The sequence below is a fragment of the Hyperoodon ampullatus genome (genome assembly GCF_949752795.1).
Source record: "Hyperoodon ampullatus genome assembly, chromosome: 5".
In the NCBI taxonomy this organism is placed as follows: Eukaryota; Metazoa; Chordata; class Mammalia; order Artiodactyla; family Ziphiidae; genus Hyperoodon; species Hyperoodon ampullatus.
Window position 1 is genome coordinate 27,869,282 of NC_136918.1, and position 14,732 is coordinate 27,884,013.

Here is a 14,732-nt window from a genome sequence, read left to right on the forward strand (position 1 = left end):
TCTCAGAAAACCCAGCAGAAATTCTTTCTTGGATGTATAGAATTCACTGAGGTATAGAATTATACCGAGGAGAAACTGCTCAAACCAGAGCCCTACTTGGTCAGAGCAGGAAAATCAGGGTAAAGAAAGGAAACATTTCTAATACTAGTGTGAAACAGGTCCTCACTAGGAGAGGAGACCTAACTCAGAAAGAAGCCAAAATTGTAGCTATATGGGGAAAGCATTAAAAAAAAAAAAAAGTAAAGAAAACTTTTTGGGAATGGCAAAAGGAGCCATAGGTTTAGGAAAGTTTTCCTAGCACACCTCTGTTTTCAATATTCTTAAAGTTGAGAAAAAAAATTCAAACATGACAATAGAAAAGGATGAAAGAGAAGATAAAGAGAAAAATTATCTGAATACAGATACAGAAAGTAAAGACACATCCAAAATATTCCATAAGCACACAAAACCCAAATATTTTGAAATAAGTAAAAAGTAATTAAGAAAATTTACAAACTTTGAAAAAACTACCTACATAACCTACATTGATTTAGAAAAGCTAAGAAACAATATGACTAGGAGTTATGGGATGAACTTTATGCCCTCAAAAATTCATATGTTGAAGTCCCAATCCCCATTACCTCAGAATGTGACTGTATTTGGAGATGGGGGTCTTTAAAGATGTAATTACTTAAAAAGAAGTCATTTGGGTGGGCCCTAATCTAATATGACTGGTGTCATAAGAAGATGAGATTAGGACAAAGACACACAAAGGGAAGACCATATGAAGACACAGAGAAAAGACAGCCATCTATAAAACAAGGGGAGAGGCCTAAAAAGAAACCAACCATTCCAACACCTTGATTTGGGGCTTCTAGCTTTCAGGAATGTTAGAAAATTTATTTCTGTTTTTTAAGCCACCCAGTCTATAGTTTGTGATGGCAGTCTGAACTAAGATACAAGTCAAAAGAGTGATATAAATAATATGACCTAACTGAGCTCAGGAGAGGATATAAATGAAAGATAACGAACTGAAGATTTAAAGAGAAGAAATACAAGTGTGAATAGGTACCACAAAAGGAAAGGAAAAGAAATAAACTGCACAAGGTGAAAAATTGAAAACAAAACAAAACAAAAATAAATGAAAAAGAGGAAGAAAATGATAGGTACCAAGGACAGGCAAAGAAGATCCAACACACATGCAATAAGTGACTGTAAAGAGGAAAATCAAAGTGAGAAAACAGATAAATGATAATTAAAATTCAAGAAAAATTTCCCCAAGTAAAAGGGTCTTAAACATAAATACTACAGGGCACATCACATATCAGAGGAAAAATCTGATCCAAAAAATTCTAAACCAGGTATCAGTAAACTGGTCTGTAGGTCAAATCTAGCCCACCTCCTGTTTTTGCAAATAAAATATTTATTGGAAGACAGTAACACCCATTCATTTACATATTTTCTTGTGTTGTTTTCACACTATGATGACATAGATGGGTACTTGCAACATAGGCTGTATGGCCTGCAGAATGTATAATATTTACTCTCTGGACCTTTACAGAAAGAGTTTGTTGACCTCGGCCTATGCCAAGATATATTCCAGTAAAACCATTAGATTATAATAAAATGAAAAAATGAAATGAAATAATAAAATAAAATAAATTCATTGAACATCCAGGACAAAACACCAGCTCACTTAATTAGCAGCACTTTTAGGGTAAAATAATACTCTATGCCAGTACAAAAAAGAATAACATAATTGAGATAGTAAAGTGAAGAAAATATAAACCAAAGGTTTAATTTTCACCCGAATTGATCTACAAGTACAAAGGCCACAGTCATATTGTTATTAAAATGAAGGGGCTCAGGGAAACAGTTTCCATGAGCTCTTCCTAAGATGGCTCAGAAAACAAGCTTCTGACAATGAAGAAATGATTGGAGAAGCTTTAGGACAGAATATAAGGTGATCATTATTTCACTGTAGCAACAAGATTAAATAAAGGAAGATAAGAGTGACAAAATACATGCAATTGTTATTTGAGCTGACAATGTAAATATAACTATGAAAGAGGTGAGAGAGGAACATAGAGTGATAATAAGGAAAGCAGACCATGCATGCTGATTGTCTTATAGATATTAACTTGTACTAAAAGGACATTACTTTAAATTAGCTTGTGGGAGAGAAAGAGGGAGAAGTGGTTCCTGGTTAACTATAACATTGCTTATGATAGAAAATGAAGACAAAAATCTTTAAAAAGTGGGACTATACAATATAAACATACCACATAAAAGATAACTTTTAGAAAAAACCACAAAACTTTCTAAATAACAACAGTAGTACTTAAAAGAGAGAGACAGAAAGAGCAAAGAAAACAGATAACATTCTAGAGGGAACACAAATGTCCATCAGTAGGGGAGTCGTTGAACTGAATCATATGATGTAATACTATGCAAATGAGTGATCACATTTTAGAGGGAACACAAGTGTCCATCAGTAGAGGTTTATTTAACTATGTAATACTATAATGGATCCACATGATGTAATACTGTAATTGACTAGGATGGATCCATATGATGTAATATCATGTAATACTATAATGAATCCACCTGATGTAATACTGTAAGTGACTAGGGTGGATCCACCTGATGTAATACTATGATTGATCCATATGATGTAATACTGTACAAAAGAATGAGTGATTGTCATCCAGCATATGTTGTTCTACAAGGTAAACACAGTTGTAAAAGATATTGCTCTGCAACTATAGAACAGTGTGCAAAGTATGCTGCGTGTAAAAAAGGAGGGAACCACGCACATATAAGTAAAGTATTGCTGATATTAAAAAAAACCCAAAACAATGAGGATAAACACCAAATTTATAAAATTGTTACCCTTGGTTCGGGTACCCATACATTTGTTTGTCTAAAATAACCCTGGTTAATGCCTTTTGTATATCAGCAGAAGTAGAGGTGACTGCTTTTTGAAAAGACATCTTAATGGTCTATTTCTGATGTATAGGTAGAATCTGGGCAATTTAAAGCGAGGACAAGAAATAAGAAATGTTAACTCCTGCACATAAAAATATAAAATATTACTCTCTGTATTTTAGCCAAAGAAAAGTTTGAGTATTATGCTTCTCTGTGAAGCTAGTTGTCTTCTTATTTATTACCTAATTTTTTAAAACCTTATTCTTTCTTGGTGCCTTTAATGATTTCCATCCAAAGGGGTCCAAGGTTGTAGGCATCTTTATAAAAAACTAGACTTGGGAAACTCTTTCAGGGGTTCACTCCCACCCTGTGCTTTATATTTCTACTTATCTGACATCCAAAGTCTCCACCCTTTGACCTTGCCACCTAAATTCTCCTCCTTGGCCTAAACCTTTCTCAGAGGTGCCACATTTGGATATTGTGGGAAGGCTTAAAAAGAAAGAAACACAAATGGATTTGGAGAGACCTGTACAAGGCACCTATCTTAAGAAGGACAAGTCTGCAGTCAGCGGGTATTTCAGACAAAGCCTCTCCTTTTCCCTTTGTTCACCAGATGGTGGTTTTATCACTCCCTACCAGTTTGCATTCTCAGTGACCAACTCCATTTTCTTTTATCTCAGGACCCCCTTTCAGTGATTGTGGTAAAATTAGATAGAGCTAGAATCCTTTTATTTTATCGCATTTGCAATGTAGGCCTTATCTATTGACACTGGGAAGGACACAATGGTCTGAACTGTGTTCCTGGTGCCAAAGAACTGGATATACTGTCCCTCCCAGAGGGGTGCTTGCCAATACTTCCTGACTACCGTGCATCCAAAATTCACATGATCAAGGACTGTCCTCCAAGGACAAATAACATTTTTTTTTTTTTTTTTTGCGGTACAGGGGCCTCTCACTGTTTTGGCCTCTCCCGTTGCGGAGCACAGGCTCTGGACGCGCAGGCTCAGCGGCCATGGCTCGTGGGCCCAGCCGCTCCGTGGCATGTGGGATCTTCCCAGACCGGGGCACAAACCCGTGTCCCCTGCATAAGCAGGCAGACTCTCAACCAGTGCGCCACCAGGGATGCCCGACAAATAACTTTTAAAAAAGGATGAAGTTCCCATGTTCAGGCTCCAATATCTCCTCCTAAAAATGACCCCAGTACTAAGTATTAAAGAGGCCAGAGATGTTGCTAATTGTCCACAATGCACAGGAAAGCCCCCACAACAAAGAATTATTGGCCCAAGATGTTAATAGTGCCAAGGTTGTGAAACCTTGAATTAGAGTACAATTTAAATGTTGTAACAAAAACACCTAGAAATAGAGTGATTCAAACAAGATAGAACTGGATGTGTCTTTGTCTAGGATGGGAAAGGTGGACCTAAAACCACACCCAGGCTCCTTACCTATTGTTGCTCTGTATTCCTCTATGGTGTCGACCTTGACAAATGGTTGAAGCTGGCTTTCCAGCCTTGCCTTAGCATTCTGACTCGTATGTATGAGTTTACTAGGGTTGTCATAACAAAATAGCACAAACTGGGTGGCTTAAACAACAGGAATTTATTTTCTCACAGTTCTAGAGGCTGGATGTCCAAGATCAAGGTGAGGCCTCTCTCCTTGGCTCATAGACAGCTACCTTCTCACTGTGTCTTCACACGACCTTTCCTCTATGTACACATATCCCTGGTGTCTCTTCCTCTTCATATAAGGACACCAGTCATATTGGATTAAGGCTCCATCCTTATGACCTCATTTAACTTTAAAAGGCCCTATCCCTACACACAGTTACACTGGGGGTTAGGGCTCTAATATATGAAATTTGAAGGGATGTAATTCAGTCCACAACACCACGGGAAAGGAGAAGAAGAAAAATTAGAGGTCAAACAATTTCGTTTTTTAGGGATTTCACCCAGAAGTTGCATAAATCATTCACTCTTATATATCATTGGCCAGAACTTAGACACATGCCCTAGCTAACTACAAAGAAGGCTGGGGAATATACTCTTTAGCTAGGCGGCCATGTGCCAGCTAAATAAAACTCAGGGGGCTATGTTACTCAAAGGAAAATGGTTAAAAAAAGAGATAGAATTCTAGAAACTGGAAAATGATGGTTTGTTCTCATTTTTGATCTAGCATTTCTCCAATATAATGCCTCTTGGATTCACCCCCTCTACCACGGCTTACAGGATAATGATGTCTATTCCCATGTAGGAACCAAGCACTGTGGAAACTATACTCATCCCTAGATACTTTTTCATTTAGAAGAGAGTCACAAAACCATAGTCATAGTCACAAGAAAATATTATTTCCCCAGTGGCAGTGTTGAGTCCAGTAAAATGTACTCCCCCCCTGAGACACTGTGTGTCTCTTATTTTGTCCCTAGAATTTAAGAATAGTGAGAGAGGCTCTGTGGACAGGAGACTGGAAGAGAAAATACCTATGCTCATGACCTTTAAATTAACTTCTTTTTCTGCTGGCAAACACTCGGATCTCTGTCCCTAATGACTGAGGCTGAGATGTGGTTCTTAAAGATGGAAAACTATCTCTGAATAGAAGATTATCTGTTAATATATTAACAACCATCATATCTGATATATATCTTAAGCATGACCACAACATAATACACTTTGTTTTAACATATATTACCTCAGTCAATATACTGACATTGAATAATTGTAATTCTACTGCTAAATTTTCAGGTAGTTTATGCTGTTAATGGCTAAAACAAGGCCATCGTGCAAGTTATTTGTGGAACTTCAATAACAGACTGTATTTATGTGAAATACCATTAAGCCCTAGTGGGAGTTATGGAGCAATTACGCCAATGGGAGTTGAAAGAAGGTGGGTGACCTTTCACAACTGTCCAAGGAGCACCCATCAGAAAAAGCCAACTCACCGTTCTTCTTGTAGAACATAATTTCTCCTTTGAATTCTGTTTTTTCCTCCAAGGACTTTTCTATCTGAAGCATCAGTTGCTCATTGGTTTCAACCCCGAATAAGAATTTGCAGCTGCAACTCTTCTGCATGACTTCTGTTCGGGCAAATCCAGCAAGCTCACAGAAGCCATCCGAACAGTAGACTATGGGGAAACCCTTAGCCACCTGGGCGTTGGCGAGGATGAAGTTGCTATCTGTAGACCAACAAGGAGAAGACAGCAAGTAAACAAGCATGAGAAACTCTCTGTAAATCGCACTTTCAGTAACAAATCACAAGTACATATGTTTAGCCAACATTACCTAAAATGCAAGTCCTGATGTGTTGGGGTGGAAAAGAAACACCCCAAAACATAGAACGGCATTGCCCAGCAGAAGTATGTATTAAGCTCCAACTTTGGTTTGCATTTTGAAACACACCATGGAGGGAACAGAGTATCCCTTGGCCTGCTTTGAGGCACTTACCATCTACCTAACAGTAAGGGATGGTGCTCTGAGTGTGGCTTCTGGTTCATAGCTTGAATCTGCCACTTGATGTACAGATGACCTTGAACAAATCACTCACATATTCTAAACCTCAGTTTCCCTAGGTTTGATTTCCCTAAAAGCAGACCCTGAGGCAAGGATTTGACTGTAAGCAGTTTATTTGGCAGGTGATTCTAGGAAGTAAGGAAGTGGGCAGGGAGGAAAGGTAATAAAGGGTGAGACAGAAAGGGGTTTACGGATATGAGCAACTGAGGCTCCATCACACAGGGACCCACAGAAGAAATGACTGGGCAGAACACAGCTCAAACTTTTCCCAAAGAGGAGAGAAAGCCAGGGTATTTATCCACCTCCATGAGTGTCTATACCTCATTGGTTAGGACACTTTGGGGTTGTCAATATGTTAGCACTTTGGCCTGCCCACTTGGGCTGAACACATTCTCTGGAGGTCACTTGGGCAGCACGATGCTGGAAGCCACTGTATATAAGGAAATGGTCTGCACAGCAACTTAAGGCTGAGTCAAGGAGATCCTGGGAGGGCACTGACAGGTGTACAGAGAGGGTGATACTGTTCCTTACTTCATAGATGTGTTGTAGAGATTTGTGAGAAATGCTTAGCACAATGTCTGGCACAAATAAGTACTCAATAAAAATTATTTTTAAGAGTATTATTGGGCCTCCCTGGTGGCACAGTGGTTGAGAGTCCGCCTGCCGATGCAGAGGACACGGGTTCGTGCCCCGGTCCGGGAAGATCCCACATGCCGCGGAGCAGCTGGGCCCGTGAGCCATGGCCGCTGAGCCTGTGCGTCCAGAGCCTGTGCTCCGCAACGGGAGAGGCCACAACAGTGAGAGGCCCACGTACAGCAAAAAAAAAAAAAAAAAAAAAAAGAGTATTATTCACATCTTATGGCTACTATATTAACAAATAAGAATGTAGGGCAATAAAAAACAGGACACAGTTGTTAAGTGCTTAGAGATAACTTCTGGAGGACAGCCTGAAAGACAACATTAAAGGGAGGTTCAAATTTTTTGAGATTAACTTAGAGGGGTGTTTACAGGCAAAGAGATGCATATTAGAGATGGGGTGTAAGACAAGACATGTATAAAATGTGTTGGTGGGTGACTTTCAGGTTCAGAATGAATTAGAGACTATTATGAAATCACTCATTCACTCACTAACAAAACTAAAGTTGAACAGTGTCAGTGTATCAGACAGTATTAGAGGCTGGGATTTTAAAGATAATAAAAAGAAAAAGAAAAATGGAAAGAACTGTGGCATAAATTGTTAAATTAAAAAAATCATGATTCAGTGTAGTATGTTATTAGATGAACTATTTGTCAGAAAATATATAAACCCATATAGACATGTATGTGTATCCCCAAACAGGAAGTGTTTATGTATACCTAAAACCAAGTGGGTTAACTGGTAACTGCAGATGTCTTTAGAGAGAGCAACTATGGGCAGAGGTGACAGGAATACTTATTTTTGCCATATTCTTACTATATCCTTTGAATTTTATAGCATATGCTTTATGTATTACTTATTTAAAAACTAGGATTTTAGGGCTCCTCTGGTGGCACAGTGGTTGAGGGTCCACCTGCCGATGCAGGGGACACAGGTTCGTGCCCCGGTCCGGGAAGATCCCACATGCCGCGGAGCGGCTGGGCCCGTGAGCCATGGCCGCTGAGCCTGCACGTCCAGAGCCTGTGCTCCGCAACGGGAGAGGCCACAATAGTGAGAGGCCCCCGTACCGAAAAAAAAACCAAAAAAACAAAACCAAAAACAAAACAAAACAATTTTAAAAGAGGTTTGCAGCAGATATCATATCTTGTATGCCATGAGAAAAGAGGAATTCCAGCTACTTCTTGGTGGCCAGTGGGACAAGCACTGATGATCTGTTCCATGGGCTTTCCCGTTTCTTTTTAAACATCTGTTGCATGTTTCCATAGACCCCCATCAGCTGGCAGAACCAAACCCACTCTACTCAGCTTTGCTCCAATCACCTCCTAAGCCCAGAGTAAAAATCCAAGTGCTAACATCTGCATCCTGCCTGGGCCGGGCTGACCCATCTCCTTGCCCAGTCACCCTCTCCCTCTGCAGAACAGTCAGAGCTTAAAATCCATACTGGGAAGCCTTCAGTGGCACATTGTTTTGAGGCCATGGGAGTGAATTAAATTATCCAAGACTAATATTTAATTCTCTCACACTTTGCAGAAGCATCTATTGATGGTGTACGATGTGATGGACTTTGTTCCAGGTGCAGAGAGAGGCAGAAAAGTGTATTAGATGCAGTCCCTGCCCTTAAGGATCAGCCTTGAACCTATGGGAGTTCCCAGCTAGGTCCAGAGGGGAGTACCCTCCTACTGGCCTTGGTCTCACCAACTCTGCACAGTTCTGGGTAACTCTCTTACCATTAGTTTCTCTTCCTCCTTCCATTCTAAAATTTAGGCTGAGAGCTAGCTTAGAAAACACAAATGCAGAACATTGGCAAAGTACTCAAATGTCCTGAAAGAGCTTTTAATGTGTTTTCAGAAGCCATTTTTCAGTCGACTGGTGACCTGTTTATTGACTTTCTACTATATGCCATGTGACATGGTTCTACCATATGGCAGTTCCTAGAGTGAGGTGACAGGGGGGTGTTAAAAGATGAATAAAGTATAATCTCTAGCTTTAGGATGTTACAACATAATTAAAGAAATGCATGAATATCTATAACATTAAAATACAGCATATTGTTAAGTACCAAATCAGTAGTACACAGATAACTACTCCCAGAGTTGAGAAACTGAAGATCCAGGGCTTTTAAAACGACTCACTAGGAATAAGACAAAAATGGGTGGAGATAATTATCAAAAGACCTGGAGGGTTGGAGCAGATGCCTGGAGGGACCAGGCTCAGAGTATGAATGGAGAAATAGGAATTAGAGACAGAGAAAATAAATAACATTACATTTTGTCCTAATGTCCATTTTCCCATCATTTAAATAGCCACAATAGTTTTCTTTTGTTAGTTTTTATCTGGCTTTCTACTTTTGACCCTTGCAGGGACTTGTATTTTATAGCTGTGTCTTGCACATAGCATGCATTTAATTTTTTTAACTGAGACTGATATATTTACTTTTATTATGATTACCATATTACATTGTCTTTTTTTTTTTTTACCAACTTAATTTGTGCTTTCTCTTCACTGTGTTTTGTTATTTTGCCTTTTCCATTTTCAAAAATTAGAAAATATAACACACCTGAAAAAAGATTTAATAACAGTATTTAAAAACAACAGTAAACACCCATGGATCATTCATCTAGTGAAAACCCCTGTGAACACCATACAAATTGTATTTCCCTCCTTCCCCAAAGAAAAAAACCATAATTTGAATTTTTGTAATAATCATTCCCATTTACATAGTTTTTACCACTTACATATGTATCCTCAAGTTGCCTATTTTTCTGATTCTTATGGCATATATTATGGTATTTCATTCTACATACTTTTTAGTGACTTGCTTCTTTTATTAATTTCCTTAGCATTAATTGTTTATGGACATAAGAAAAGACCAGTCCTTCAGATCTACAATAAGCTTCTGAAAAAAGCCGCTAAAGGATTCACCAAATTGCCTGATCTGTGCATTTCAATTAAGGACTATAGTGTGTTTGGGGTACTTAATTCTTCCTGCAAATACCCTCCTAAACCAAAGCAAAACAGAAAAAAAAATCATGTATTTGAGCTTTTCTGTTTGTAGGTAGCACTTGTCCTGTCCTCGATATGTAATTGCATTTCAATTCTAGAGAATTTAGTGGCAGTCGGTTTCTCATAAAGCTTAGTGTACTAGCTACATGAATAGTCCTTCTGTTTGGAAAAGAGTAGCTCCTCTTCCCAGCTATCTACTTAGAAATATATGCTTTTCTGAATACCAGTCCTGGAATCTCCAAAGAAGAAATGTGACATTTACTTTAGAATTATGTAAAACAAAGCCACTACCCTAATGATTGTGAACACATCGGGGTATATCACTAACCATACATATGTCAAGGGTATTTAACCTTTTAAAGAATCAATTATGCATATGTGATATGCATCTAAATGCCACACAGCTTTTTCCTCCTTGTTTCTAGGTCATCCTTTTCTGTAAATTTAGTTTCGAAGTGCTGGTAAACAGTAAGATTTAAATGTGTTTACATTCTGAGTAGTTGATTATTTATCTAAATGCCTCCTTAGCCAAAAGCTTTCATGGATCATCAGAGGGAATCTCAGGGTTGGTGGAGACCCAGGTCATTTGCTCTGAGTCCCTACTGTAGGGTACCACTTTCCCATTCAAATGGAGATGTACTATTCATTGTCGACTGCCAGGCACAAAGGGAATGGGAGTTGGAAAGGAAAAATATAGAAGGAAAAGAAAAGAGGAGAACGCAAACACTGATCCACTACTAGCTCCTTTCATCCTCAGCCCATTTTTCAGATGAGAACACTAAGACCTGGAGAACTTTAGAGTCCAGTCCAAGGTTTGAAGGGAGGGATTAAAATCCAGTCTACATGACAAACAGTGTTTACTACGTCATGCATCCTTTCTGTAAAGAAGTGACTTGTTCTCTACTTCCAGCAGAAATGGGTTAATTCTAGAAAAATACTTTTACCCCTTCAGTCTACAAAGACCTCAAAGGCACATATTTTTCTCTACAGAGATAATTTATTAGAAGTTCATTGATGACATCTCCTAAACCAGTCTGGATCTCTCAACAACCTCTAGGTCACTTCCTCATTTCCTCCAGAAAGTCAATATTTCAAAAACATGACAACAACTTTCTTGGCTCCAAAATATTTTGCATAGGCCCACTCCAGAGTCCCTCAGGAGACAAAGAAATGTAGATGCAATTCAAACGACCTGGATTCTGATCTCTTCGTGCCCTTTCAATGTATATCACAGTATTCCTAAAATTTCCCCATTGAAATACCCTTCTACTAGGTAGAAGTGTATTTAGTGGCCGAAGCCACTAAATGTGCATTCCAAGGAGTCTAGAGGCACTGATCTAAGCTCGATAGATGTTGGTTTGAAATCTCATGTTAACTTAAAAATCCATCAGAATTTTGCATTTATGCTTGTTTGAGTGGTTTTTTAAATTATGTTTTAATATGGACCTGCCATATTTTTAATTCAATTGAAAATTCAGCAGGATATGCTGTTTGTTTTCTATGACTCTGCATACTGTTTAGTACACGCCTACATCACCTAAGTTTGAGAATCACGACTGGTGGTAGTATGGTGTATGCTCAAGAGATTGGACAGATCCAGATCACTCTCCCCCTCAACCTCGGTCCTTTAAGACAACCAGCTCAGCACCCAGTCTAAGAACCCTCCACATGGAGACCCCGAGCCAGTCACACCAAAAGACACACTGAGAGATACTAACTGGGCATCAGAGAGAAACCCGTACCCCTTAGCTCTTTTTGCTGAAGACACAGAAACTGAGACTTTGATGGTCCAAATCTTTATTTCTGAAAAGTGTCTCTGATACAGGTTCTCTTTTAAAACCAAATCTTGTGTTGCGTTAGCAAGTACTCATATGAACAGACTCTGCAGACCACACAGATGGGCAAACTTGAATCTTATAGGCCTCCATTTTCTTGTAGAGGGGAAGAAACAAGCATGAAATTTTAATTTTCTTTTATGGGTTGCTCCCAAGCTGTCTGAATTACATTTACATACAGGTCCAACAAAGACAACACCTGTACCCCTTGTGATATGGATCACCGTCATCTCTCGAGACTACTTTATCCAGGTACATAGAATATGAATGTTTACGACTTTAAAATATTTAAATGATCTTTGCACTTTATATTGCTTTTGGGGAGCTTAATTGTATCATTTCCAAGTATGATGGCATCTGTATTAGATTAATGGTGCTGGTTGCAAGCTAAAGTCCTCAGTGTGCTCTCTGCTAAAATTTAGAGGCTGCTTGGAATTGAGGACTTTTCTAACCTTACTTTAAAAAGCAGATGGAAAATTTGCAAAGAGAGATTCTCCTAGTCATTACAATTTACACATCACCTAGTAGCATGCTTCAAATGGTTATATTGCTAACGTTCATCATTTATGGTTTGATTTCTAACATACTGCATAAATGATCACTTCAGGCAAAGATTAGAAGAATACTTTGTAACAAAGCAAAGCTCAAAGCCGGAGCCCTAGGGCTGAAGTCATAGTAGAAAGCAGAAAGTTGTGTATATGTATGAGAACATCTTGCTCTCTTAAGGCCAATAAACAAGTAAACACAGAGCCAAATATAAACTAATGTGCTTCACCACCTCGACAGTGAAGCTAGCAGCCTCACTGGGAACTTCTTAGAAATGGAGAATCTCAAGCCTCAGCACACACCCCCTGAATAAGAATCTGTATTTTTAACAAGATTCATATGCACATTGTAAAGTCTGAGAAGCTCCTTTAGAATATCACTGGAAAGATCTAGAAGAACCTAGTCACAGTAAACGAATGAGGGAGGGCACCTGCATGGCTGAGAACAAAAAAGGAAAGGACACTGATTTTCATCATATTCCCTTTTTAGTGTTTGAATTTTGTAGCATATTCATGAATACTTATTCGGAAACATCTTAAAATGTATTTAACCATGCATTTGAATGGCTTAATAAAAATAACTTGATTAAAGACAAATAGTAATCTTGATGAAGTAGAAAGAATCTAGATCAACAAATTTTAAAATTTCCAATAAACAAAGATAAAAGCTCATTAAGACGAGTAAATTCAAAGCAAGTTTAGTATACTCTTTATCATAATTTGGTATTAGCAAAATCACCAGTAAGTTTTGCAAATTCCATTTTTCAGCTGTGTGAACTTCAGTGGTGAGTGGTGCTATTTCTTTTCAGGTGCACTGTCTCTTAGAATTCAGTAAATGAGTTTCATTTCGAAAAAGAATGATTTTTAATTAAGACAGGCGGGCAGGATTCATCAAAAGTAAAATGAATGAGGGAGAAACCAGAAGATCTCAATAATAATAATAATAATAGTAAAACGTTTTTGGTATTTTATCCACAATTGATTCTCTACGAATACATTTGAAATAATACTAAAATATGCCCCAGTTCTCTGGGGTTCTTGTCTAATAGAATTAGTCGTTTAGACAAATGGTCTTTCACATAATCTGTTTACTTTCTTAAAAAATTAGGATTATTATCTATACTCTGTCACCGGAATGTATACTCTAAGGGACAGTGGTTTGTTTTGTTCATTAATTTAGTCACAACCTCTGGAATGGTGCCTGGCACATAGTAGGTGCTCATTTGTTAAGCAAATGAGTGAAATAAACTTGGAACCTATTAGTTTTTATTAAAGCACACCAAATGAGGGCAATTGTTTGTAGCCAAATCTATTGTTTTATTATTTAGCAGGAATCATTTATAACCAGCAACTTTGCTTTAAAAATAAAGTCAGAACTGCCCTGAACAGTCCATCTCATGCCCATAGTTTTCATCCTGACCTGCTACTTTTAGTAAAGTCTTCAGTAAGCAGAAATAGAAAATTTTATTTTCTATTAGGAAACCAATTAAGCAAAAAAAAAAAAAAAAAAAAAGAAACAAAGTTAAATAATGCCAAACAAAGCCCTTTCTCCAAAATATAAAATGAAATTATGAGGCACTTTCACTCAGTAAAGAAAACTACTGTGTGTACATGAATTCAGCATTTGGGAATCCTTAGGGACTCTTCAGGGCTACTTTGTAGTTTTCTAATCCAGGATACTGTCTTTTAGCCACTACCCTAGTGAAGGTAGGCTAACCTGTTCCCAACAGTGCCTAGAGAAAAGAAATAGGCATGATGTAAATATCCCTGCCTCATAATGTCTATTAAATAATAATGGCTGTTATTCCTACATTTTCATATTCATGATTCCTGTCCCTCCCTACCTCTCCTCCCTCAAATCAAATATGAACCGTTAAGTGACCTGCCTGGGAAGGTCAAGCTTTTTTCCAGCTTTTGCAAACAGAGGAGGAGAAAGCGCAGTGTTCACTATACTTTCTCCCTTTTCAAATATAAGACTGGATGATACAAAAATCCCAGCTCTCCCAGTCCTCCCAGTACAGAGGAGGGGTCAGGGAGAGAGGAAGTTAGGCAGAAACTGACAGGGAGGGCTTATCGCCTTGGCAATCGGGGAACCTGGATTTTCTGGCACAAGTCTCATTTTATTCTCTTAAATAAACAAATTACCAAATAGGTAGCTAATTGTGGTTTCAATTTTACACCCTTGTAAAACTTTTCTTAGGAGTTTATTTAAAGACAAAATAAGACCACGTGACAGTATTTTTATTCAGAAAGACATAGTTAGTTCTTTGGGCATCTTATTGGACCTACTGAAAGACATTAA

General features: G+C 38.3%; 1 protein-coding gene across 1 annotated transcript in view; it reads right to left on the reverse strand.

Moving 5' to 3' along the window:
* The window catches only part of KCNH8 (potassium voltage-gated channel subfamily H member 8), a gene marked incomplete at both ends in the record, with an annotated part of 340,973 nt that overhangs the window by 217,524 nt on the left and 108,717 nt on the right, over window positions 1–14,732 (reverse strand). Inside the window, one exon of the mRNA XM_079705106.1 lies at window positions 5,843–6,076. Coding sequence (XP_079561232.1) covers window positions 5,843–6,076 — 234 coding nt within the window. The remainder of the gene's footprint in view (window positions 1–5,842; window positions 6,077–14,732) is intronic.